We start from the raw sequence: 26,532 nt of genomic DNA on the forward strand, positions 1-26,532 counted from the left end.
CGATTAGGATAAATTGTTTTATATGGGTATCTTATTTCAAATTTTGCATCTTTGAAGGTCCACTTGTAAAGTAGTTTATTTTCTGCTTAATTTGTGTTTAGACCAAGCTTATTTGTACGTAGACTTTTCAAGATAGTCTTTAAAATTTAAAGATAACAATAAATTATAAAATGCTAAAGGCGGTCGATGAAATGATCTATATACTAAGTATTGTTTCTGTATACTATTTTTAAAAAGAGCTTACATTGAATTCCATAAAGTTTCTGACATATACTTTAATTGTTACTTTCAATCTCAAAACAATTTATCTTTCAAAAATAAACACGAGTACTAAGTATAACCTGAAACATAGGAAACTATAACAAGATAGAACTAGAAAGAAGCTGGTTGGCTTGCGGTATTCATAGTTTAATATCGTGCGATTTAAAAGCGATTATTGGACCAAAGGTAAAAACTATTCCGTACTCAATGTAATATAAACAAATTATATTGCAAACAAACTCTGACAGAAAAGAAGATAAGATCATTGGGTAGCTTCCCCGTAGTAGACCATATTATATTTACTAGAAGAAGGTAAACAGTCAAGGGGAGGTATAACCTAAAATATTCCCTTATACATTGCAATCACCGTAATAAAGGACATTGACTGATGTATTACTAATAAAGTTACAGTAAAAAAATTTAATGATATATATATATATATATATATATATATATATATATATATATATATATATATATATATATATATATATATATATATATATATATATATATATATATATATATATATATATATATATATATATATATATATATATATAAATAACTTTATTAAAAAGCTTTAACCAAATATTACTTACTAAATGTATACCCGTCCTTCAAAAAACGATTTCACTTTCTCACGCAAAACAACAAGGTAGAGGGCCATTTTCTTGAAAGTAGTGCAAGTGGTGCATACCAAATCTTTTCGATCTATGAGCGTAATTCACTCGTTTTCAACTGTTTGAATTTTTTCTACTCTTTCTGAACCTTAGCGAGTCTATACTATTTGATAAGAATCATTTCTAATACTTGATTGAAAAAATAGAAAATCTCTCAGCCCAAAAATAGCTAACATCATTCCATCAATTTTTTAAAATCTGAATTGAAACTGAACTTACGATCTTTGACATGTGAATGGGGTCGTGGTTAGAGAAGTGGACTCTGGTTAGGAGGAGCCGGGTTTCAATCCTTGACTCCGCTCCAAACCCACAGAATATATGCGATATACTTACCCTTCTGATCTATTTCTAAATTGAGGAAGTGGCTTCACAAATTAGATCCCCTCTCAGAGGATAAAAAATTCTTCGGACCATCCCCAGGGATGTTTCCCAAATCATCGCCAATAGCCAATTGTGCAGCTCTAGTGTAACGTACCGACCTTGATATTTAAACTCAAAACATTTTTTAATATATCCTCGCCGTTCTGTCAAACACCCTGTAACGTGGATGTAGCTGGTTCGATTTCCTCCAAAACTCAGAATGTGTCTTTGTAGTGCCCTTTTCTTCTTTGTGCTATTTTTTCTTCAATGTCACAAGAATTTAACAGCCATAATTGTTTTGTGCACATACGCCGGCGTGTCTATGGGAAAAATAAATAAAAATAAATACTCCATAGTCACATTTTTATGCGTAATTATAAATACATAATTTCCAAATTCTCCCACTTAAACGAAACCTATTTTTTGTGCAAAATATGAGCCTTTGTCAAGATGAAAGACAGATAAAACAATTCAGAGAGGGACAGCACGAAGATACATCTAAGGTTACGCGGGATTTGAACCCGCTACCTCACGCTGAAAGGGCGATACCCCTTGGTCAGGGAGGCCGCTTAAAACTTGATTTGGGTGATGATAAAATGCGAGTTAAGCACTTGCGAACGAAATCGCTATTGTTTGCGTTTCTGTTTTGATGAAGGTAGATGGATTTTTTTGTTCGTGAAACTTCTATTATTCGCTACTGATCTGCCCAAAAATCTTTTACGGTGATAAAAACTGAAAAAAAGGAAATGCATTAAAACTAATTTTAAATTCTATGTCTAAAGTAAAAGCGTTACAAAACATGATGTTGAAATACATTCCGTGGTGGTATAGCAATAACATTTCGAAGAAGTTAAAATTATAAACAATTTTGAAGTTTGTGTTACATTCTTTTTAACTCTGGATTACCATTTGCAAGAGCCCGTAACCATTTTACCTTATTGGGACATTATCATCAGGTAGGAGGTATGAGGTATCGAAAAAAATTCGTTGTACAGGAGTTGACTTTCCACAAGAAAACACAAACAGAAATTTCAGTTTTTTCCCCTCTGAAACCACCAGCAACTTATGTAAGCTTATTGGTTTAGTGAAATTACATAAATTTGCTGACTTGTGCGCTCAATATAGGCTTATAAGTCATTGTCAAGTAGAAAATACAGATAGAACAATTCAGAGAAAGACATCACAAGGAATACATCCAGGGCTACGGCGGGATTCGAACCCGCTACCTCCACGCTTAACAGAGCGTTTGGACCGGCGATACCGCTCGGCCAGGGAGGCCCCCTTATGTTAGAGGGAATTCCAAAACATGCAGAGAAAAACAAAACTCGATTGCTGGCTTTGCTCGATTGATTGTCTCGATTGATAGGGAATTAAACTTATACCCCAGAAAAAAAACCGTTAAGAACCATTCTAACTGGATGCAATTTTTTTCACATGCTAGAAGGAAAAAAAACATACTAACAGGAACCTGTTCGGCGAGTTTTTCGAGAGTAAATATTGTCCATTAATCTGGTAGCCCATTGTGCAGCTCTAGTGCGACGTAAATTAACAACAACAACAATAACAATTAATCTGGTTCTCTTACACATCGGATCCAGTAAATATGGTCTTTTAAAGAGACTACCAACTGAACTGACTAGACGGTGTATTGGATACAAGCATTTATTAATTAAAAGGACAGCAAGCTGATTTTGACAGTAGAACCCACACAAAATGGAGCAATGGGTAATGGGTTCGGCGTAACGATCACATTCAGAATGTTGGAACTTTCTTGATAAGTTTCTACCAAAAAATATCCAGAATTTTGAGATTTCGCAAAATTCTAAGCAACACATTTGTAATCGTAACTGACTCGGAATTCGGCAAACTCGCAATATCCCCTAGAGGTTGTTGGGCGCAGTCTATCAACAAAGTCCCATTAGTTTGGGTGTAGTGTACCGCTGTTCGCAGTTTCACACTTGTAAGCGAATTTATAATTTTTCTTAAAATGATTTTTGATGAAATTCGCCAAATACTTTTTATCAAAATTAATAAAATGTCTTCTTGATAAAAAGAAAGGAAAAGATTCTTTTAACTAGATGCTTTAAATTTATATACTTTTAAAATATTACTCGGAGAAGTTTTACACAGTGTAGAAGATCTAACACAAATTTATAATACATAAATATTAAGTACTCTATATACTATATTTTAAATAGCTATAATATATATCAGTTACTATGCTTGTTGCTTTCACTGTTATAGTTATTTTAACTGTTGTTAAAAAGAAACAAGTTTTTCCTCACGTATTATATAATACCACACTGTGACGAGTTAAAAGACATCTTTTTACTAGTCTCTTCTATTCTGTAACATATTTCTTGTGTGAGTAGTGCGTTCACATTCGAAATGAAGGTCTTAAAAAAGTTCCTCAGATTATACCTACATTTCACTTAAATTAAAAAGTGGGTTTGCTAAGAATGTATTTAAATAAGACCTGTAATATTCAGGGTTTAAATAAGATTTTGTTATCTTAACTCAATATACTCAACAAACATTTCATTTTGTTGCCAATAATAGAAAAAAATTCTAATAAACATTTTTCAAGCTTTTTTTTTCATTTTTTATTTTTTTATTATTTTTTTTTAAAATTTTAGGCTATAGCTCTTTCCTAATGTTAAAATACAAGAACCATTTCATTAAAAAACAATACGTATTTAAAAACGAGCTTTTAAATCTTGTGCAACTTACATTCTACAATTGTCGAATAATTTTCAAAAGTTTCAAATGTTTATCAAAGCTTAAACTTTAATTAATGTAAGATTTTTTTGGAAGACAGCTTTCGAACCTGTATTTTATAATCTTCAATTTTAAACTGTTGCTAAAGAAATAGTGACAAAATAAAACACTTTTAAGAAATTATTTTAAAGAGGTAAATTATGTTGGAAATTAGAAAGATCATTTTTCACACTTCATACAAAACATTTAAATGTCGTTCTGTCTATTCTTTTTATAAACTACTTTTCAAATCTTTTTACAAACGATTTTCTACAATACAAATTTGTAAGGCAATTCATAAATATAAATATACATAATATCTTTTAACATTTCTGGGTTTAGGGTTATTTAAAATGGTTAACAACATACTTAGCGTGTTTAGATATAACTTTTTCTTACAGAAAGAAACACAACTTTATTTTTATGTATATATTTCTGGCACGCTCTATTTTTGAATTACGATAGTAAATAAGATACTTTATTTACATTGCAGAAGCCTTAAAGCTTCCTTTATTTATCTTGCTTAGATGACTCAAACTGTAAATAAGACGTTATGAATTTATCCTTGAACTTCATTTTTGATATCAATTTTCTTATCACGTTAAGAGAGGCGTAGTGTTAGAAGTCGCACACTTCTAAATTAGAAGTTAAGAAAGTCATTCTCGTTTCTTCCAGTCGCTACATCGAATTTGTATTGTAAGTCTGTTTTTAGTTATGCGAACCTGTTTTAATGACATTCTAAGTTAATCATGTGCGATTTTATCTACGTCATTTTTGTAACTTTCGATGTTATGATTAATTTGTATTATCTTGGGGAAGATTTTGTTTTTGTTTGACATTCAAAAACTAAAATTTTATTTTATGTCTGACATTTAAAAATTATTTAATCTATAATGTTTAAAAATTACCTTTTATTCTTACGGTTTTTTAGTGTTTTCCAATATTTATTATTTTGTAAATGCTGGTTATTTTCTTTGTCATTGATAATTATAAAAAATACTATTTTAAATTATTATTTTAATGTGATAATGTGAGTTTTTGCATACGTGCTAAATGTAAGGGATTTAATTTATTTATAAAGTTTTAGATTATGAAAATAAGCATACTATTTTTAATAATGTTGATGAACTTTGATCTTTTTTCCTTGGGATATTTTCAAATATAATATTATAAAACATTATTTCTGCGTTTTTCTTAATATTTGAACTATATTAAGATAATTTCTAAGAGCTAATTGATTAAAAACATTCAGTTTTATAATTATTAAACTTAAAAACACACTAGAATTTTAAATGTTAAGTGATTTATTTCACGTCATTTTTCGTTTATTTAATTTTATTTATTTAATTTTATTTATTTAATTTTATTTTTTAACATCTTGGAGTATTTTGTAAGAACCAATTTATAAAAGAAAATCTTTCTGAGTTTTACTATTTTGAACAAATTTAAGGAATTTACGGAAATTTAAAGAACAATGGAATTTTAAGGAAAGTTATTTATATTTTCATCCTTTTTTTAGCAGTGAAACTAGTTTGGAGCATTTCCTAAAAGTCAAATTAATAAAATTCAGAGGCTACAATCGTGGAAATTTTAAAGACATTGAATTCTCTGGGATACATAAATAGCCAAGTTTCACTTGAATGCATAAGAATTTTTTTTAAAAATAAATTCCAATTAAATTGCTTTCCCCCTTAATATATTAATGCAAACTAAGATTTAGTGGATATAAGTGCAGTTTTATAGTTCAATCAATCATAAACGGGCAGATTTAATTTAAAAAAATTTCCGGGAAAACTAATTATATTGTCTAGCATCTTTTAATATCTAAATCAGCTAAAAAGTACGAAAATAAAATTAAAAAAAGAATCAAAAAGTATTTTACTGCATGTAGCCTCACTTGTAACATTAGAAGACAAGATTTTTTCCACGGGATATTGCGTTGCTACAAAGTCGTAGCCTGATTAAGAAAAGTACTATATTTGTATACTAAAGTATACTAAAAAAGCATACTAAATTTGACATTCATTCAGTACTTTTCGGTTATCATATTAATAACTTTTCAGTTTTTATACTAGTTAAGAATATTTATATTAAAAAATCAAAGTTATAAAGAGGTTTTTACAATTCAAACTCTTACAATTTCCTAAACCTTTCGAGGCAATAACGCATTTCTGCAACTCCCTTTAGATGAAATAAGTTTTCAAATACAAATTTTTCGTCAAAGGTATAGTAAATAGACAAATAAAAATATTTCTCCCCAGCTTTTTCGTTATGGTATGATTTGGTATGGTATAACGACTTCACATCTTTTTTCTAAACAATTTTTTTAAAAAATGGTAAACTCTTTTCAAAACTAAAACTATTAAAATAAATCTCGAATATAAAAGTGTTTCAAAGCAAGTAAATTAAAAAAATCTTTTGCATTTTTTTATAGTTTTCTAGTTCATAATTTTGTACTTTCTCATTTTTTTTATTTTCTGAAATACAATATAGTAATGCAGTTTTGGTTGTAAATTATTTCCTCAGTTTTTTTAATTTGATTTAAACTTTGAAACAAATATTTCATTAATTTTTTAATGTTCTAAAATATGTCTATACTTTAATATTTGTCCTATAATAAAAGGAATAATATTAGAACAAGCAGCAGATACTAAAATTGAAATGTTCCAAAAAAGCTGGAGAGATTTAAAGGTTAGAATACTTACTATAGAATTTAATATAAAAAAATATATCTTTTTAAAAATCGCTTGTTGAATATACTTTTAAGCTGTAAGCAAATATCGTCTGTATTAAATAAGAATTCATGTTCTATAGTGTATAAGGCTTTTAATTGTGAAAAAGAAAGTAGTAGTTCTGATGGTATGAAGCTTATTCCCTAACGAATTTTTGTTTAAAAAAAATTTACACAGAGTCCGACTGGAAGATATCCTTACCAACAAGTAAACGAAATAAAATAAAAATGTCCCCGAATTCCAGTGACAATATCTGTGCTGTGATTGGTAGAATAGAGAAGCGTAGTCTCGCCTGGGAGAGCCAGAGCGGGGTTCTTAAACACAATAGAATATTGAGCTTATGAGTGTAAACAACACTTACTCTGCGTGTTGTATTTCTTAACTTCTATTCCAGGTATACTACTTTCTTTACTTACAACCTGTTAACGCTTTTGTGTAGTTTAAAAATACATCTGTCAAACAATGTTATATTAAAATGACTACTAATGTTTGGAATATGAAAAAGTATTATAGCTTATGTGTATTTCGGTACTAAATTTTGCGTGTCAATATTTGAGATTCTTAGAATTCTTCATTTCAGCATTTTTACTGTATCTTTAAAAAAGTGTTGACTTTCGTAAAGTATCTTGGTTTTTAAAGATTTGTTAGACTTATTGATTTTTAAGGTATATATTTTACAATAAAAACGGAAATTATTACTTTGAAGAAGAAAGTAATGATTTTTTACCAAAATAAATGAAAGAATTCTTATGAAATAGGCGATTTGGAACTGAGTGAAATATTTCTAGATCCAAGTTTTAATTGTAAAAATTTGGAATAAAAAAAAGCTAACATTTGCTTCACGAAAATTTCCATTCATAACAAATCTTAAAAAATAAATAAATAAACGGACGTCCTTTCAAAAATATACGTTAGTTTATTTATTATAATTTGTTATAATTTTGAAAAATTCCGTATTTTTTTAAAAAATATTATGAACTTTATTATTGTTATACAAATCGTACAATGACACAATTTGAGGTATTCGAATCGCCCATATATCAAAAATAAAAGTCCTCCTAGTCTGAAAATTTTTCTTGATTTTCTTAATACTTCCTAATCTCAACGGTACACTTTAAATAATTAAAAAAATTAAATTGCATAGCCTAGAATATACTCATTTGCTACTGTCATTTTAAATTAGGCACATTATTCTTTCACTTCTATGATTAATATGAAATGTTTAAATTTCTTTTATAAAAAAATAGTTTTGAATCTTATATATTTAGCATTCTCCGAAATATTTTATTTTATGCATTATTTTTGCTTTCCCTTCAAATGCATGGTAACATTTTACATGTGACGCTAGATTGAGTTCATTTATTTATTTTAATGCAGATGATAAAAATATAGCGAAATTTAAAATGTGACATTTTTACCACCGTGTCAAATACGAAAGCTTAGATATATATATATAAAATATTTTATAACCTGTTTTTAGATTTGTGTTCTAATGCATTTTTATATGGATTCAAGGTAATTTTATGGATGAATCACTTATTAGTCTCACTAGCAGTTTAAGAAGTTTTTTTTTTGTGTCTTGAATTAATACCACAAATAGCAAATAATTTTGCTTTCGATTAGTTGTGGAAAGCTTTCGTTTTCCTCTCTATAAAAATTCTTGTTACTTATACTAGAAGAAAATGTTATTTTTGAAATTTGTTTGTCTTCGAATAATGTTAGATCGTAGGCTGATTAGAAAATTTGTCACTTTGCAAAATACCGATGTCACTTAGTACACATCAGTAGTTTGCAAAGAGCCTGATTTTTCAATTTACCCACGAATGTCTAGATCTTAATTCCTTTTACGATCCTGGTCACATATACGAGGTCGCGCGTTTCTCCCTACATGGCCAATGGTATCGTATATTAAACGGGTCTTTCTGACTCCAGCTGCTAAAAATCACTCGGATGTTATTTTAATTCGGTTCTCTCGTCTTGTATCTCGTATTAGTCAGCCATTTGCTCTTCAGTTAGTTTATAGAATGTAACCTCATAAATCTTTATTTTCCTTGATTTTAGCACAACATAACCACATCCAGCAACCGTGACATTAAGCACTACATTCAAGCAATTATTGCATTCATATTTCTTTATTGTAGTTGTTTTGATTTTCAAAAATTTTAAGACATCATTAAGTGCATTTTTCCATTAATATCCTTTTCATCTATTTTAACTGTCATGCATAAATTATCTAGAATTCAAAATGTCTTCAAAGCCAAAAACTCATAGGCGAATGATGGTTCAGAAATTAACCACTAATTTCCGAGAAGCTGTGGTCATTGAAGAAGTTGCTATTTGCTGTCCTTCAAAAGGGGAAGTTTGCGTAAAAAACAAGTGAGTATTAGTTGAGTTATTGCTAAATTTTCTATTTCTGTTTAAATAGTTCACCTTTAAATCAAATTTTTATTATAATTTTTAAAAGAGGTTTAGGAATATAAAATTTTTAAATTATGTGTTAAAAATATTTATTCAAATAAGGGTTTCAAATATTTATCATTTAACCCTAAGTGATTACTTGTAATGCAACTTGTATCTACATAGAATTAAATGAATAGAATACGGAAAAAAGCTTTCAATAGGGACATTTAGATTATTATGTCTTTTATTGAGGATTTTAGAATTTAGGGATTTTATAATTTATGAACACACGTAATAAATATTTTTAGAAGAAATGAACTTAATCTTCGTAATACATTATTGTTCGAAAAAATATAAAAAGGAATACAGAAAAGCGATGATAAAATTGATCGAACTAAAGATGATGATGTTGAAAACTTCCATTTCTGTTTGAAGTATTGAAGATTTGAATCGAATTATTAGGACTATTTCCAAGGTTCATCAAACAATCAAATTGGTTTCAATATTTTCGCCTTTCCTCTCATAATAACAATTGGGAAAATTTCGATACTTCTTGTTTCCACTTCGCTTAAATATTACTTTGCGATCCCTAATATTTACGCATTTTTGTTTTTAAATATTGATATGCAATAGATACCATTAATCTTTGTTATAAAAATTGCAACGATAAATGTTGATGCCACGGTGGCTTAAGAGATAGAGGACCTGGATTCGAATACCAGCAATGACTGGTTAATACGAATTCCGCACCCGGATCGCAAAGACCACAATGCTGAAGTAAAATATTCTCAGTGGTAGACTGGTCATGGGTTAGTCTCCTTACCATTAGACTAACAGTGGGAGGCTTTCGTGATTTTTCTCTTTATGTAGCTCCAATAAGGGTCACGAAAGGCAAGATTTCTCCCAATACTTGATCCAGGAGTTCCCTTGTCTTCTGGATTGGGTTCAAAATTGCAAGGCTACGGAGTTGAACTTTAATAGTCCTAAACTGAAAATTGGGACGGCTGTTCTACGACGGTTACAGAATAAAATTTTTGATTTAGATGTTAGCCATAGCTTCATTATTAGACCTTTTGAAACGATAAAGATATTAAACAGCGACAGGCACGTTATTTATTTAAATATTATAAAAATTGCAACGATAAATGTTGATGCCACGGTGGCTTAAGAGATAGAGGACCTGGATTCGAATACCAGCAATGACTGGTTAATACGAATTCCGCACCCGGATCGCAAAGACCACAATGCTGAAGTAAAATATTCTCAGTGGTAGACTGGTCATGGGTTAGTCTCCTTACCATTAGACTAACAGTGGGAGGCTTTCGTGATTTTTCTCTTTATGTAGCTCCAATAAGGGTCACGAAAGGCAAGATTTCTCCCAATACTTGATCCAGGAGTTCCCTTGTCTTCTGGATTGGGTTCAAAATTGCAAGGCTACGGAGTTGAACTTTAATAGTCCTAAACTGAAAATTGGGACGGCTGTTCTACGACGGTTACAGAATAAAATTTTTGATTTAGATGTTAGCCATAGCTTCATTATTAGACCTTTTGAAACGATAAAGATATTAAACAGCGACAGGCACGTTATTTATTTAAATATTATAAAAATTGCAACGATAAATGTTGATGCCACGGTGGCTTAAGAGATAGAGGACCTGGATTCGAATACCAGCAATGACTGGTTAATACGAATTCCGCACCCGGATCGCAAAGACCACAATGCTGAAGTAAAATATTCTCAGTGGTAGACTGGTCATGGGTTAGTCTCCTTACCATTAGACTAACAGTGGGAGGCTTTCGTGATTTTTCTCTTTATGTAGCTCCAATAAGGGTCACGAAAGGCAAGATTTCTCCCAATACTTGATCCAGGAGTTCCCTTGTCTTCTGGATTGGGTTCAAAATTGCAAGGCTACGGAGTTGAACTTTAATAGTCCTAAACTGAAAATTGGGACGGCTGTTCTACGACGGTTACAGAATAAAATTTTTGATTTAGATGTTAGCCATAGCTTCATTATTAGACCTTTTGAAACGATAAAGATATTAAACAGCGACAGGCACGTTATTTATTTAAATATTTCAATGCAGTGTTTTTAATATTTCATTACTTGGAAACATTTTAAATATAATTTCCATTATTAAATCTAACTTATTTTTCAATCTTTTCGATTTCACACTTTTTTTTAGATACGTTGGAATTAATGCTACTGACATTAATATTACAAAGGGGAGATACTTCACTGACGGAAAACTACCATTTGCGATTGGGTTTGAGGTATGAAATAATTTTATAAACTTTAAATGCGAAGTGTTGAGATTTTGTTTATTTTTATTTATTTAAAGAAAGAATCTTATTTACTTCAAAATTGTTGATCGAAAATGTTTGTTTAATTAGATGTTTTAATTCGAATTTAATGTATGTTTTTTTTCAGAAATATTTCCCGAAACTTTTTATGTCCTTACTGATGAGTTTAAATACTTTTTATGTTTAGTATGATTATCAAGTTTTTAATTTTTCTACGAAAAGTTTTTTATCACAGTAACCAAAATATTTGATTTTTCGGTCTTTAAAAAAATGAAAATTAAATGAAAAGGTTCATTCGATAAGTAATGGCATGCAGCCTATTTTCTTGCACATGAAAAAATGAACTTTAATCGAAATTATATGAAAAACTACACTTTAAGTAAGGCTAAAAATTATTTCTTTTTTATATCATTACTTTATTTTTATGTATATTTTTGTTTGAAATCATCCTAAAGCATCAAATTATTTAAATTATCATACTAGCTTAGCTGTACTAGATTAAATATATATTCTTTTTGTATAAAATTTGTATAGATTGTCCAGTTTTATTAATAAAAAAAATAAATAAAAGATAATGGAAAGATTACAATAAGGAAAAATAATGAAAGTGACTATTTCATTTTACGAATGCTTTTGAACCTAGGAACTCATAGGGGAAATTAACCTCTTTTCTACTAATACTTTGTTTTTTATCGCTATATTTTCAGTTCCTAAATTCAAGTTAAATGCATTTTACGAAAAATGAATGGCATAAAATTTAATTTTTGAATTAATCATCACTCAATCGATAAAAAAGATTATATTTGTTAATTTTTGTCAAGGTTTTAACTCATGGTGCCATTTTTTAATTAGATATAAACGATTTCAGAAGTCCAACTACAGTTTCGATGTATTGATAATTCTGACAAAGTAATACGGTATTACAATATTAGTTAAAATATAAACTTCGATAAGAGTAAGCCGTTTATGTGTGCAAAAAGTTATAACGAATTATTTGAGGTTTTAAACGTCAGTTTAAGTATTTTATAGGGCCAGGTGGAGTGCAGTGGGAATAAAATCAAGCTTTTTTTTAATGAAGGCTCAAAAACCAAACCTGTTTCGTATCTGTTTACTTAAACTTTCTTGTTAGGAGACTCTATCAAGGCTGTAAAATTATTATACCTGAGATTTTGTTTATAGTTATAATAAGTTACGCAAATTTGATTTTAGTATGAAATCATCGTATAAATGAAGTAAAAACAACGTAAAAAATCCTAAGTAATGTCAGATGTAAAAAAAATTCATTCAAATTTCCAAAGCTTAGAAAATCATAAATAATTCATAAATCAATTCAAATTTTCTTTTCAAAGGATCTTCGATTTTTGGTTAGAAATCAGCTGAAAAATTATCTATTGCCTAGAAGTTTCGAGATGTTCTTTATTATCTATTGAAGAATATGTCTGAGCAATCATAGAACATAATTTCAATTTTTTTATTGTCTGAACTTGGTTGCTTAGCAACAATGCTTAGAAGGATTGCTTGGTTGTTTATCAGAATTAAAATTTTAGGTATTCCTTTCTTGAGCTAGTCAGTAGGTTATCTTAAAATATTCATTTATGGCAGCGACTTTGCTTTGGTTGTTTTTTGAGACTATCGTAAAATGTATATAACTTATTAGTCCCCAATTTATGATCCAATCTTTTCGAAATTTTGTCTATCCCATGTATTTTGAGGGTCAGGAATCCAAATATTTGAAAAATAACTATATATATTTATTCAGAGAAAGTGTGTTTTGTCTGATTTTGTAATTTAATGGTTAGCACTAATTAATAAGTACATTTGAAGTCCCTCCCAGAAACCGTTTAGATTGACACTTAATACGTGAAAATCCAATCATTAGAACAAAAATTATTCCTGGGGATATCTTTTTTTTCTTTGCTCATTGTACCTTTTACAGTTTGAACTGAAATTAATATTTTTTGACAGTTTTAATGATGTTAGAAGAAAAATCCTAAACAACTTAAACTAACATATTAAGTTGATCATAAACAAATAGTTTGCAATAATTATTTTCTTTATCAGTTCCTAAACTGAAATGAAAATGCTTGTTGTATTCTCAGTAAATGTCTCTAAAAATATTAAATAAATTTATCTCCACCTAAAAGGAGAAAATTGAGGCTTTTAACATGTGCCCAATTTACCTATAATAAAACCTTTGATGTATTATGATGAGCAAATTGAGTATTTGGTGTAAATGATTAAAGAAATGCATACTCTATATTTTGTTGCTTTTTTTGCAATATAAATGATTTCTTTTTCTTGCATCTACTTTTGTATAACAGCATTTGCCACTGATAATTTATTAAAAATTTTCAGGGCGTTGGAGAAATTGTTGAAATAGGTGAAGGGGTCGAAAATGTTAAAGTTGGTCAGAGTGTTGCTTATATGTCCGGTAATCTCAATGCATATGCTGAATACGCGGTAAGTAAAATTTTCAAATATTTAACGACTAATAACTTATTGCATTAATAATATTTCAATTATTGTTTATATTATTTTTATTTCAGTTATTTTGCATGATACGTTTTTAAATATTGATATCATATTTGCAAATCAACTGTAAAGAACTTACAAAATCTTACTATTAATGCTAGATTACTGAAAGCTTAAAATTTGAGAAAAACAACATTGTTGTAAATTAATCATGCTCTAAAGCTTGTCACAAACTGTTATTCATCAAAAAAACATATTTATTTGTTCATTTATTTATTTTTTAGAGACTTGGTTTGTAATATTGTTTGATTTCTTTACCTTAAGTTCATAATGCCATTTAAGTTTAGCGCAGCACAGCCAGTTCTTAATCTTGTGTTCTATCGCGTTATTAAACTTTATATTCCTTCAAACCAATAAATTCTATTAACACATAGAAGTAATTGATAGGCTTAGTGAATGTTTGACTTTACAGTAGTTATTATTTGGGTTTGACTTTCAAGATTTTCGTCTGTTGTAATTTTTTGGATGGAGAACTACTTTAAAATATATTTTCGAGCTGCAAACAGTGTGTTTGCTTAATAATTTTTGAGTGATTATTATCAATTTACATCAAGTTATTGCCTTAGAATCATAGAGAAAGTCAACTTAATTTTTCTGTAGCCAACTTAAATAGAACCAACTTAATTTTATTTTTCTCTCGTGTGAATGAATATCTTCCAAATCAATCTATATACATTTCTTCCAAATTAAATTTAAATTAAACTTTAAAAATAATTTGTATAAGACAGCAGTTTGAGAAGTAAATACTGAAAAATAGATGCTAAAATATAGTAAGACATGTTTTTAAGTTCTTTTTCTTTAATTCAAGAAAAATTTAAAACTTTTAATTGATAAATTTAATTGAGTAAGAAATGTAAAAGTAATAATTAAAATAAGGAATTTTGCAGTACCGACTTATTATTTTTAAGCAAAAAGAATATTTGTGTACGAAATAATATATTTTAATGAAGTTTTAGTTTTTGCTTATTATAATTTTCTTTTAAAATAATAGCGCCTAAATAAATCAAAACAATTTTTTTTATTAGATATTCCATTTTCTAAGAAAGAAATATTTTCGAATTAATTAGTCAGGTTATCTTGATTCTGCATCTTAAACAGAGCAGGCTTTTAACTGACTAAGAATTCTGAAAGAAATGAGGAGTTGCAGAATGAATTATTATTTTAGAGGAAAAATTTAAATATAAACCAAATGTCATATAAATATAAAATACATATATGCAAAATTAACATGTAAAAATAAAAAATGCATCTACACATTTCGAACAATTCGTCAGACAAAAATATACTGTAAAATGTTGATACCTAAATATCCTTTACATCCAGCCTTTTTTCTCTTTGTTTTTTTAAGGTTTTTTTTTTTAAAAAAAAGTTTCAATAATCTTATGAATCATTTAATTATTTTACTTAAGAGGAAGATGATTCCATTAATCACATTTTTATTTTTACAAAAGTTGTTATTTTATAATTTTTTTCTGCATTGTAAAAATAAAAAATTGCTCTTTTTCAGTGTGTAAGCGCAAAGGAATTATTTCCTTTACCAGAAACCAAACCAGAGTATGTTGTTTTATGTGTAAGCGGTATGACATCTACCATTGGCATGGATAAGGTAAATAGTTTTCTTTATTTTATACATAAAAATGTTTGTAACGACGCTATTAATATGCTAAATTCGGAGGAAAATATTTGGTGTATTTGCATATAAAAATACAAAAAAAAATTTGCAACAGTACTACATAATTATTATTGCATATTTTTAAAGTGTTTGAATGTAGGGTAAACCAACCAGTGAAGGAACACTATCCAGTGAAGGAACATTTCAAATCTATTGATTAAAAACAAGAATTTGAAAGTTTTTCGCTAGATTGATTGGTAACAATAGCTTACTGCCAAACAATAGGAAGTCATCTAGCAATGTTTTGGATTACCTGGTCTCATAGACTTCTCTGGAAATTTTTTTAAATTTGTTATTATCTCTGCAATACCTTGTTTCTTTTAAAAAATTATAAGGTGAGTGTTTGTATTTATATGTTTGATGTGGAATTAATTGCATGTAATAGTTTTATTTTTCTCACTGTGAAAATAAGAATTCAAAATATAGTTATTGAAGTTACGTTTTATTTTTTTAAGCATCATAGCATAATCAAGTACTGAGATAAGGGGGTGTTTATTCACTGCATCACCAAACTATCAAAAACCAGTGAAGGAACAAGTGTTCCTTTACTGGGTTTTTTCTAAGTTAATGAAAATGAAAGAAAAACTTTAATTTTCTTGTAATAACCAGTGAAGGAACAGACATGTTCCTTCCCAGTGAATGATTCCCTGTGAATGAACAATATGTTTTAATATGTAGACACTTTACTTTTCAATTCATGATTACAAAAAAAAAAAATTAGCATTTTCCAATTATTTGTATGTTATAATTTTAAGAATAGGCTTGTTTTTAGATACTTTTATGGCATATAAATTCATAAAGAGCATTAAAAAATAACCAAAATTAAGTGTTCCTTTATTGGGAAATTTTGTGTTCCTTCACTGGTAAGAGCTGCTCCTTCACTTGGTCTTCATACTACTTGTTGTTTGAACCTCCAAAACTTTAAAACAATATTATGCAAGTTCTCTACAATTTTTTTACATAATTTGCAATTAGTAGCAAATATATTGACACTGTCATTTAACTAAAATAAGAACTTTGAAATTAATATGATTTTTTAAAAGGCAAGCGAAGCTTAAGTGTTCCTTTACTGGTAAGTTTACCCTAAATAAGTTATCTTTCAGTTACCTTAAAATCATTGATTTCTATAATCCGATAGTCCTTTTACAATTCTCTAATTCTTGATCTTAATGTAGTTGATATTTAATAACCATCGTGGAACAGTCGACGCAATTTTTTGGGCTTACGACTGCTAATGTTCAACTCCGTAGCCTTGTAATTTTGAACCCAATACAGATGACAAGGGAGCTCCTGAATCAAGTATTGGGAGAAAATTTGCCTTCGTGGAGGACTTTTTGATGGGACAAACCCGCATTTGCGTTACATGGAAAGGAAGTCGACGAGAACATCCCACGATTAGCCTAATGGAAAGGGGACTCTAACTCATAATCCGTCTATCATTGAGGATATTTCATGTCAGCACTGTGGTCAGCACAAATCGGATGCGTAATTCATATTGACCAACCAACGCCGGGACTCGGACCCGGTTCCCCCCATTGGAAGGCAAGCGCTCTATCCCCCGAGCCATAGCGGCTCATCTTAATGTAGTTGTAATTTATTTACGTCACACTGGAGTTGGAAGATGGGCTATTGGTGACTGTCTGGGAAGGATGATTCGAAGCCATGCTATCTAGGGATCTAGTTCCCACCCAAGCAACAGTGTTGAGTACGGCAAGAAATATACCCTATTTCTTCCACTCCTATATTTTATTAAACAAAATTCTTAAAAGAAAATACAAAATTGCAACATATTTCTAAAACATAAACTCGAATTCCATTGTATAAGTCAAAAGTTATTGGAGACAAAATAAAACGCTTTCACCTAACTCTCCATTATACAAAAGCTATCCAATTCTTATTTCAAAACGTAACAATCCTCCCACCGTTTTGATTGGAGGTTTACTTTACTAATCAAAACTAATTATATTTCTATGAGTAAAATTAATGAAAATTATAATGTTAAAAATACTGTTCCGAAAGTCCAAGTTTTTCAGCTCAAAAATTTAATTGGCACTTTAATAAGTCTTCCACTTCTCGTTCTTACTGTTTTTCCAACTACCTGCAAGTCTTTCTCCGGTTTATTCTTGCATGCTTCATTATTTATTAGATTAGGTTCAGTGGGTGAGGAAATTTCGAGTGGGAAAATCTTCTGCGCAGGCCTGACGAGTTCACAGGATGAAGTTTTAAGACGAACCACTCGTACTTGCCCATCTTTACCAGGAAAAACATCTATTATTTTAGCCATTGGCCATAAAGTTCTTTTTTTACCGTCAGTTTCGATTAAAACAATATCTCCTACTTTCAAAGGTTCAGTCGGTTTACTCTTTGATGGTCGTTGTAATAATTGCCCAAGGTATTCACTTCTAAATCTTTCTCTTAAAGCATTGCGCAAATTTTGCTGGTACCTTAATCTTTTATTCAAATTTACTTGATCAAGTTGATCTAAATCTGGCACTCCGACATCATCTATTTCTTTCAAGAACATAGCTGGCGTCAATGGAATGAGTTCATCCCCTTGTTCTGAGACATAAGTGAGAGGTCTAGAATTTATTGTTGTCTCACAATCACAAAGGAAGCTCGTCATTTCTTCATAATTTAAAGCTGATTGACCTAAAACCCTACGAAGAAGTTTTTTAACCATCTGCACCATTCTTTCCCAAAATCCTCCCCACCATGGGGAAGCAGGAGGATTAAAGTTCCATTGAATCCTATTCACAGATGCTTCAATTTCGATCATTTTCCAATCTAACGATTTAAATAGGTTGTTAGCTCCTGTAAAATTGGTGCCATTATCGCTATAAATAACTTTCGGTCTTCCTCGTCTGGCTATAAATCGTCGTAAACCAAGCAAAAAACTTTGTGTTGATTGAGAAGTTATCAATTCCAAATGGATGGCTCTGTAGACAGCACATGTAAATATAATTATCCATGCTTTGCATTTTTCTCTAAGCAGCAAAGGTCCCGCCAAATCTATTCCTGTTATTTCAAACACCAATGCATCTTTGACTCTGTTTTCAGGTAACACTCCTGGATTGCATTCGATCCTCGTAGTTTGGTGTCTTTTACATCTCACGCAACGAGCTAAAACTTTGCGAATCGTCTTACGAGATCTTATAATCCAGAATCGTTCTCTTAATTTAGACATCAATATCTGAATCCCCGCATGGCACATACTTTTGTGCATGTAAAAAATCATTAATTCAACAAGTTTATGTGTGCTTGGCAGCAGTATAGGACTGATAAAGCTTTCAAGGTCTTTTCTTTCAGTTAACTTGGTGCTTACTCTTAAGATACCTTCTTCGTCTTTAAAGACGCATAAAGATTTTAACCTGGCGATATCTTCGTCATTAAATGACTTTTGCTGAATCTGCTTCATTAATACTTTTTCAGCCTCATTCAATTCGTACAATTTCAGCTCGCCAATCTCTCGTTCAATTCTTGTTTTCTGAGCATTTTTGAGGAATCTTAGAATCCATGCCGTCATTCTTAAAATTTTTAAGTAACTCGAAAAATATGCTAGCATCCATGAATTTTCAGTGTTCTCGCAGGCAAGAGTTGCCACAACGGTTTTTCTCTGCTCTAAGTATATTTCCTCTTCATTTTCGATTGGGGTTGAATTAGGCCACTCTTCTTTAGGCTTGGACAACCAAAGTGGGCCCTCCCACCATTTAGTTTCCAGAAGCTTTGAAACAGTGCATCCCCTAGATGGCAAGTCAGCAGGATTACTAATACCAGGAACATGTCTCCAATCCTTGGGATCACTACATTCACGTATTTTCTTCACTCTGTTACAAACGAATGTTCCCCAGGGTAGGTCATTCTTCTTAATCCAGAACAAGGCAGTTGTTGAATCCGTCCAATAATATGTTTCACTTATTTCCAGAGTTAAACTTTTCGTGACGAATTCAGATAACTTAGCGCCAATATAACAAGCTAATAATTCAAGTCTTGGAATCGTAATTTTTCGCAGTGGAGAAACTCTTGACTTCGCCTGTAAAAGTTGCACTTTTATTTCATCTTGCGATTCATTTCTAAGAAAAATGGCAGTTGCGTACGAATATTTTGAAGCGTCAGCAAAAACATGCAAACTACTGGAACTTCTATTAACTGCTGTTGCTTGGCGAGGAATTCTTACTGATGATAATAAAGGTAAATCCTCAAGCCAAACTAAGAATTCCTTTTTCAAATCTTCTGTTAATTCGGTATCCCAACTTAGTTTTTCTTGCCAACTTTTTTGCAGAATCAATTTTGGTATCAATGTGACTGGACAACTAAATCCAATTGGATCAAATATTCTTTGAGCCACAGATAACACTGTACGCCGTGTGATTGGCATATCTTTCATCTTCATTTTTGGTACATCACAAAACAAGGAATCTTCTCGTTTGTTCCACAGTAATCCAAGTACTTTAGTTACTTCCTCTTTTTCTTCATCTTCATCATTATGTATTTTCGTATGCTCCCAGCATCTTAAGTCAAATTTTCCTTTGCCCATTATTTCGGTCGATTTATTGATGAAGTTCCGCAATTCCTCTTCAGTATTCACAGAAGTGACACAATTATCCACATAAAAGGAATATAATAACTTCTCGGCAATTTCAGAGTCAAACTGTCTCAAATGAAATTTGATAACTGCTCCAAGCAGAAACGGACTGCAGTTTACCCCGAACACTACACGACAATGTCTGAAAAGTTTTATTTCTGTTTTATTATCATCCTTCCACCACAAGAAACGTAAGTAGTCACGATCTTTATCATTTACTGAAATTTGAAGAAAGGCACATTTTATATCGGAAATTACCCCAATGCTGTTTTTTCTAAATTTTAGAATTATCACGGGTATCAGTTCCAGCAAATTTGGCCCCTTGGCTAAGCAATCATTTAATGAAAAAGATCCTTTCTGTTTGGCAGATGCATCAAAAACGGGTCTCACCGGAGTTGTCAAGCTGTTTTTAAAAACTGCTCGGTGAGGAAGGTAATGTGCACTATTGCCTTTAAATTGTTCAGGGACTTCTTCTATAACACCTTCCTTACACCAATTTTCAAAAATTGCATTGTAGTCGAAAAATTTATTAGCTTCGTTAAGTTTTGTTGTAGTTGATAGTAATCTTTTTTCGGCTACTTTTCTATTGTCAGGCAAGATGTTGGCTTCTTTGATCCATGGCAAATGAATTTCATACCGTCCTTCAGAATTCAATTTAACTGTTCTTTCGAAGTGCACTTGGACTGCGTCCTCTATTTCCTTTTGATCTTTTATTTCACATGCATCTGTTATACCTATTGCTTCAAGCTTCCAAAGGTTTTCTATGTCAGTGGTCTGAGTTAATAGAGAAATCAAAACATTCGAAAGATTGGCGTCAATTACTGAGGGTTTCATTTTTCCCATAATGACCCATCCTAAATAAGTCTCTACTGCAGTTAAACCACACGCCAAATTGCACACTTTCCCAGTGTAAAGTTTTCCTGCTTCATCGGCTCCAATTAATAACTCAATAGGCTGTCGATGATTCCCAATATCACTAAGTGAGATGCCCTTCAGTACCATTTCCTGTATCCAAGGTCCATCATGAAGTCGTGGAACAAAACTGCAAATTTTATGTTGATCCAAAACATGCATATTACAACTATAACTATTTTTCAAATCAGTAACTTTAATAGAAAAAAGATTATGAATTTCGCTGCTTGATTTTGACCCTCCAAATAAGCTATGAATCAATGTTTGAGTATCAATTCGGCGAAATTTCAGTTCCTCAACAGTGCTCTTCAGAATATATGAGCGTTGAGAGCCAGTGTCAATTAATGCTCTTATAGCACGTTTTCCTTCTTTACACTCAATATTTACCATTAAAGTTTGAAGGAATATCTCTCCTGAACAGCAAGAATTCGCAAGTGTTACATTTTGGCATTCACTCGAATCAATTACTTTTTCATCTTTTACTTCGTGCTTGTTTGGCGATAATTCTGCACACATGATCGACCAATGTCTCTTAGCACAAATTAGACATTTAACACTTGATTTGCAATATTTTGCTTTATGTCCAAACTTAAGACATATAAAGCAAGCTTTCTTATTCTTAATTAGTTCTTGCTTCTGATGGTAAGCCAATTTGGCTGCCGTAAAACAATCTTTACTCTCGTGGTTTTTGTCGCAAAATACACACCTTCTATCTACCACAGTCCTCGAGCTTTTACTTCCAGAAAATAACTCATTTGCTGTTGGTATAAATATATCAGCTTCAGTCTTCTTTTCTTTCTTAGTACCAGCAGCAATAAATTTGAATCCAGTTCTCACTAAAGAAATTCGTTGTTCTCCTTCCCCTTCGTTTCTCAGAAACAATAGCAGTTGCTTCAATTTTTCACAATACGTATTTTCTTGAACCTTTGTTGTTGAATAACTCCTTAACCAAACTCTTAAAATCTCTTCAGGAATGCACGATTCAACCAAAGGGAATAACATTGCTGCGTATTTGTCACTGGTCATACCTATTGACTCTAAAGAACGAAGGTAGGATTCCAATTTATCGTATAAATGAGTTACATTTATTCTTCTCGGTTGTTCTGTGGCATTTTTAATAACTAGACTTAATAATTCTCTGACATAAAATTCAATTAATAATTCTTCACCACCAAATCTATTTTTTAAGCATTCAATAACCTTATCATAATTGTCAGCAGTGGCGGGGAAACTCTCCACGATTTCTCTAGCTCTGGAGCCAACTACGGTTGCTTGATATAAATAATGGAATTTATCTTCTTTTTCCATTTCTTGGTCATCGTGGATACGCTTAAACTGATTCCAGAATGTAAGCCAATCCTTAATGTCACCTCCGAATTGTTTCAATTCAATCTTGGGTAACTTTAATTTTCGTCTGCTTAGCTTTGGCGACGAACTAAAGGAAGCCAAGGAAGGTTCAACTTTCTTATTGAAATAGTCTGCAATTTCTACACGAGCGAGATCCATTTTTTCATTATACTCTTCGGTACTTGCATGTTCTATTTCAAATTCTTCATCACTATCAAACTTTTTTTCTAGTACTCTTGAGTCGAATTCATTTAATATTCCATAGAGTCGTTCTAACGTGGCACTTTTAGTTTTTAATACTTTATCATCTGGTAACTCTTTACTTAATTCTTCAAATAAAGTATTAAACGTTTTGGTAAAGGAAGCTCTAGTAGCTCCGCGTTTTCTTAATATTGCATCCATTCTTAACTATGATATCAAGTTTAACCTTTAATTTTGATCAATGAAATAAATCGCATAACAAATGTATTTACAGTAACTAACCTGTCACTATTGCCTCTTATCACGATTCGGGTCGCCACAATGTTGAGTACGGCAAGAAATATACCCTATTTCTTCCACTCCTATATTTTATTAAACAAAATTCTTAAAAGAAAATACAAAATTGCAACATATTTCTAAGACATAAACTCGAATTCCATTGTATAAGTCAAAAGTTATTGGAGACAAAATAAAACGCTTTCACCTAACTCTCCATTATACAAAAGCTATCCAATTCTTATTTCAAAACGTAACAAACAGCATCTCCTTCAGGAGCTCCAAAAATACGCTTTTAAAAGCATTAATTAGTCCTTTCTTCTAGCTAAATCTTATTAAAAACAGGATGTAATTCCCCTTGGCATCTCCGGTGAGTCTTTTCCGGCCTATGGCGGGCCTATTTTTCCGTTTCTGAGTGTTTGAAATCCGATGTTCCATTGATCTAGGCTTAGAGTATCAGGCCGCCATATTAACGTGTCATCCACTGCAAGAGGATTCCATCGCAATTTTCAACAACTAATATTTTTTTTTATCGTCTTCATTTCCGGCTCAAAACACTCCATTGCATTCGCCCATGCGATTATCTTTCCGATTTTATAAAGTTTTAACTTTCCGGCGGCCTGGTACTCTTATAATCAGTATCTTTTTAAAATATGTCACGCCTAGATATAGGCTGTCGCTATGTTGAAGCTCGTCATTTGTAAACGCTGACTTTGTACACTTTAAATAATATCTTATCGTTGGTATTTTAGTCTAATTTTTTTATGTCTTTCCCCCAACTGTTTTTGATTGATCGCCATCCTCTGATTTTTTTATAAATTTTTAAAGTCACATCACTTTTCAATGTTAACTGATGTTCCATTCCCCATAGCGACAATCAAAACAAATTTCATGAATACAATTACAGTTAAGTGCTTCTCATTTTTTAATATCTTTTAATCTTCTCGATAGATATACCAAATTTTTGTTGTCACATTCCAATATCAAAGTCAGTGTTTACAATGTCATTAGTTTTTGTTTCTTATTCTACATATGTTCTTTCAAAGCTTTATATTATCATCTTACAGTTGTTAGGGCATTGTTATTCTTCATTATGTTTTACTATGTTTTTCCATTAAAGTTTTATTTTGCATCTCAGTGTATTTTTAATCTAACTATGTTACTAGCATGTACTTCACTATTATCAACATATGTTTGCACAACGTCCAATAGAACAGTACTACATAGCTAAGGGCTATACTCTTTCTCCAGTTTCCAGTACATCAGAAGAAATTTGCAGTGCTTCAATAACTTGTTTTAATGACATTCCCTGGCCATACCATTTGCAGAAGCATACAATCACGTTTAGAACAACATTCTTTCTATCTCATTTTATTTTTATAAGCTAGTCAATGTCGATATAGCGACCGCCTATACCCATATCATTTAACATCTTCTTTAGTAAACATCTCTTGCCAAGAGTCAATCTAATGCATAAAAATTTTAATTCTTGTTCTAATGTATTTATGCGCTCAATATTCCCCGTATCCATCAATGTTATTTCATTGTATCCTATCATATGCTTTTCCATCCCTCAACTAAACCTAAATATTTCATTGTTTTTCTTTTTCAACTTTAATTAGGGTTTATACATTTAACTCATTTTAAATTAATTTTTACTAGTGTAGTACATCATATACTTCTAGTTATTGTATGCATGTCGCCACTGGTTACACCGTTATCATTCTGACTTCTGTCCCAATTTGAAGTTGCCTTACTCTTATCGCTCTGACCACCGGCCTCAACTTCTTAGTTTCTTCAGATCTGTTTTTTTTTTATAGTTTCAATAGATTTTAGCGACCTCTTATGTGTATAAACGGGGGCGGCATAATTATCATAATTATTTTCAATGGAGCATCGGATTCACATCTAAATATAGTGTATTAACATCTCAAGGAACCCGCGGAGGTTGGAACATGACTCACCACTGCCAATTTTCTCATTCTGCTTAATTTTCCAAAAAAATTTCAATTTCCCTTTTGTTTTCTCACTCCCCATTATCCCCATCTCCATTAATTTCTGCATTATGTCCTCGTCTGGTAACATACATGACATGCAAACTCATGGTGAACAAAGTGGTGCATCAAGACCCAAGGCACGTGGTGATTTCCTCACGCCATCAATGCATAAGAAAACTGAAAGACCATATAGGAGGGGTGTCAGCTCAACTCCACTCTCATAATAACTCACACAAATATCATAAACAAATCTAATCCAAAACCACATGTGAAAAAAGTATACAAAACGAAGAATCTCGTTGAAATAAAATTCCATACACAAGATGATAAGGTCAATTTGACAAAAAACATTGAAAACAAACTCCACTTCAAAGATAAAGAGCAACGCCTTACTCCGCTCATTATACTTAATGCACCAGATCACTTCGATGGCACAGACATCGCTAATATTCTCCAAAGGAACTGTGACACACCCAGCAACAATATCGTCATAAAATACGTCAAATCCATACCTCATAAAAGAGCTACAGACAAACACCACATCACAGTCAACGTCTCCCATAGACTCGCAACTAATCTCCTTTCGGCTAGATTCATCTTCATAGGACTGAATAAGTGCATAGTTGAGAAAAGGTTCAGGAGATGTTCATGGTGTCAAGGTCTTGACCACCAGACTCATCAATGTCAACAGGAATTCGCACCATGCGTGACCTGTGGTAGCCAACATCACTCCAGCGAATGCAATTCAAACACCCATCACTGCATCAACTGCAGGCACTCTAATACGTACTTTGGTACTTTACACAATCCCCATCACCCACCCTATGCTGCAGATTGCCCAAGCTACAAGACTGCACTCTCCGCACTTCGATCAAATTTTAATCCTCATTAACTTATCCTCCCGTGCGATTTTTGCACACAGAGATCTGTATCGATTCAAAATTCTACGCCTCCACCCTGGCAGTTTCAGTGACTCCTACATTCTTATAGTCAGTGACTACTTCAAAACTTTAATTTATTCTTCTTGAATTCACAAACTTTCAGTTGTACTCACAATTCTCCATGAGAAATGCTCAAACCTCTCTTATTCACAAACTCTAGTTGAATTGATCCCCTTAAAGATAAACTCTAAAAACTCCTTTTCTTTTCTTCTACGAGATTCAATTACTTTTTTTTCTCCAAGTATTTCAAAATTCCTATTTTACAGCCTCTTAGAGAGCGCTTCATACCATGCATGTAGCAACTCTGATCTTTTCATCCTTCAATGTTACTTATCCATTAAGTTTTTAATTACTGTCATCTATTGTAACTTTCTTCAAAATTTTGTTTTTCATTTACACTTTCTTTATTCGTTTTATTTTTTTATTTATTTATTATTTTTTTACCTAATGTGATGTACCTATGTATTATGTGAGCTAGACCTGTGACCAGACGTGGACTATACGGTTAAGGGTTTTTCAAACCTAGGTACGTGTTCACGCCTGGAAGAAAAGAAAAGAAAAAAGCCATGCTATCACA

General features: G+C 31.3%; 1 protein-coding gene across 4 annotated transcripts in view; it reads left to right on the forward strand.

Annotated features, from left to right (window-relative positions):
- Positions 1–3,128: 3,128 nt before the first annotated feature.
- Positions 3,129–26,532, forward strand: part of LOC107457110 (prostaglandin reductase 3) — a 33,457-nt gene continuing 10,053 nt past the window's right edge. The window contains exons 1-5 of one of the 4 annotated variants that reach the window (XM_016075184.3): positions 3,129–3,264; positions 9,031–9,169; positions 11,378–11,465; positions 13,851–13,955; positions 15,535–15,633. In XM_016075184.3, the coding sequence (XP_015930670.1) occupies positions 9,039–9,169; positions 11,378–11,465; positions 13,851–13,955; positions 15,535–15,633 (423 nt within the window). In that variant the 5' untranslated portion in view covers positions 3,129–3,264; positions 9,031–9,038. Of the gene's footprint in view, positions 3,265–4,620; positions 4,758–7,030; positions 7,459–9,030; positions 9,170–11,377; positions 11,466–13,850; positions 13,956–15,534; positions 15,634–26,532 lie in introns of those variants that run through there. The other 3 variants (XM_016075183.3, XM_016075187.2, XM_071181473.1) reach the window with 3 other exon arrangements.

This window comes from Parasteatoda tepidariorum, chromosome 8 (assembly GCF_982258835.1).
Source record: "Parasteatoda tepidariorum strain Cologne lab strain chromosome 8, Ptep-v5.0, whole genome shotgun sequence".
Taxonomy (NCBI): Eukaryota; Metazoa; Arthropoda; class Arachnida; order Araneae; family Theridiidae; genus Parasteatoda; species Parasteatoda tepidariorum.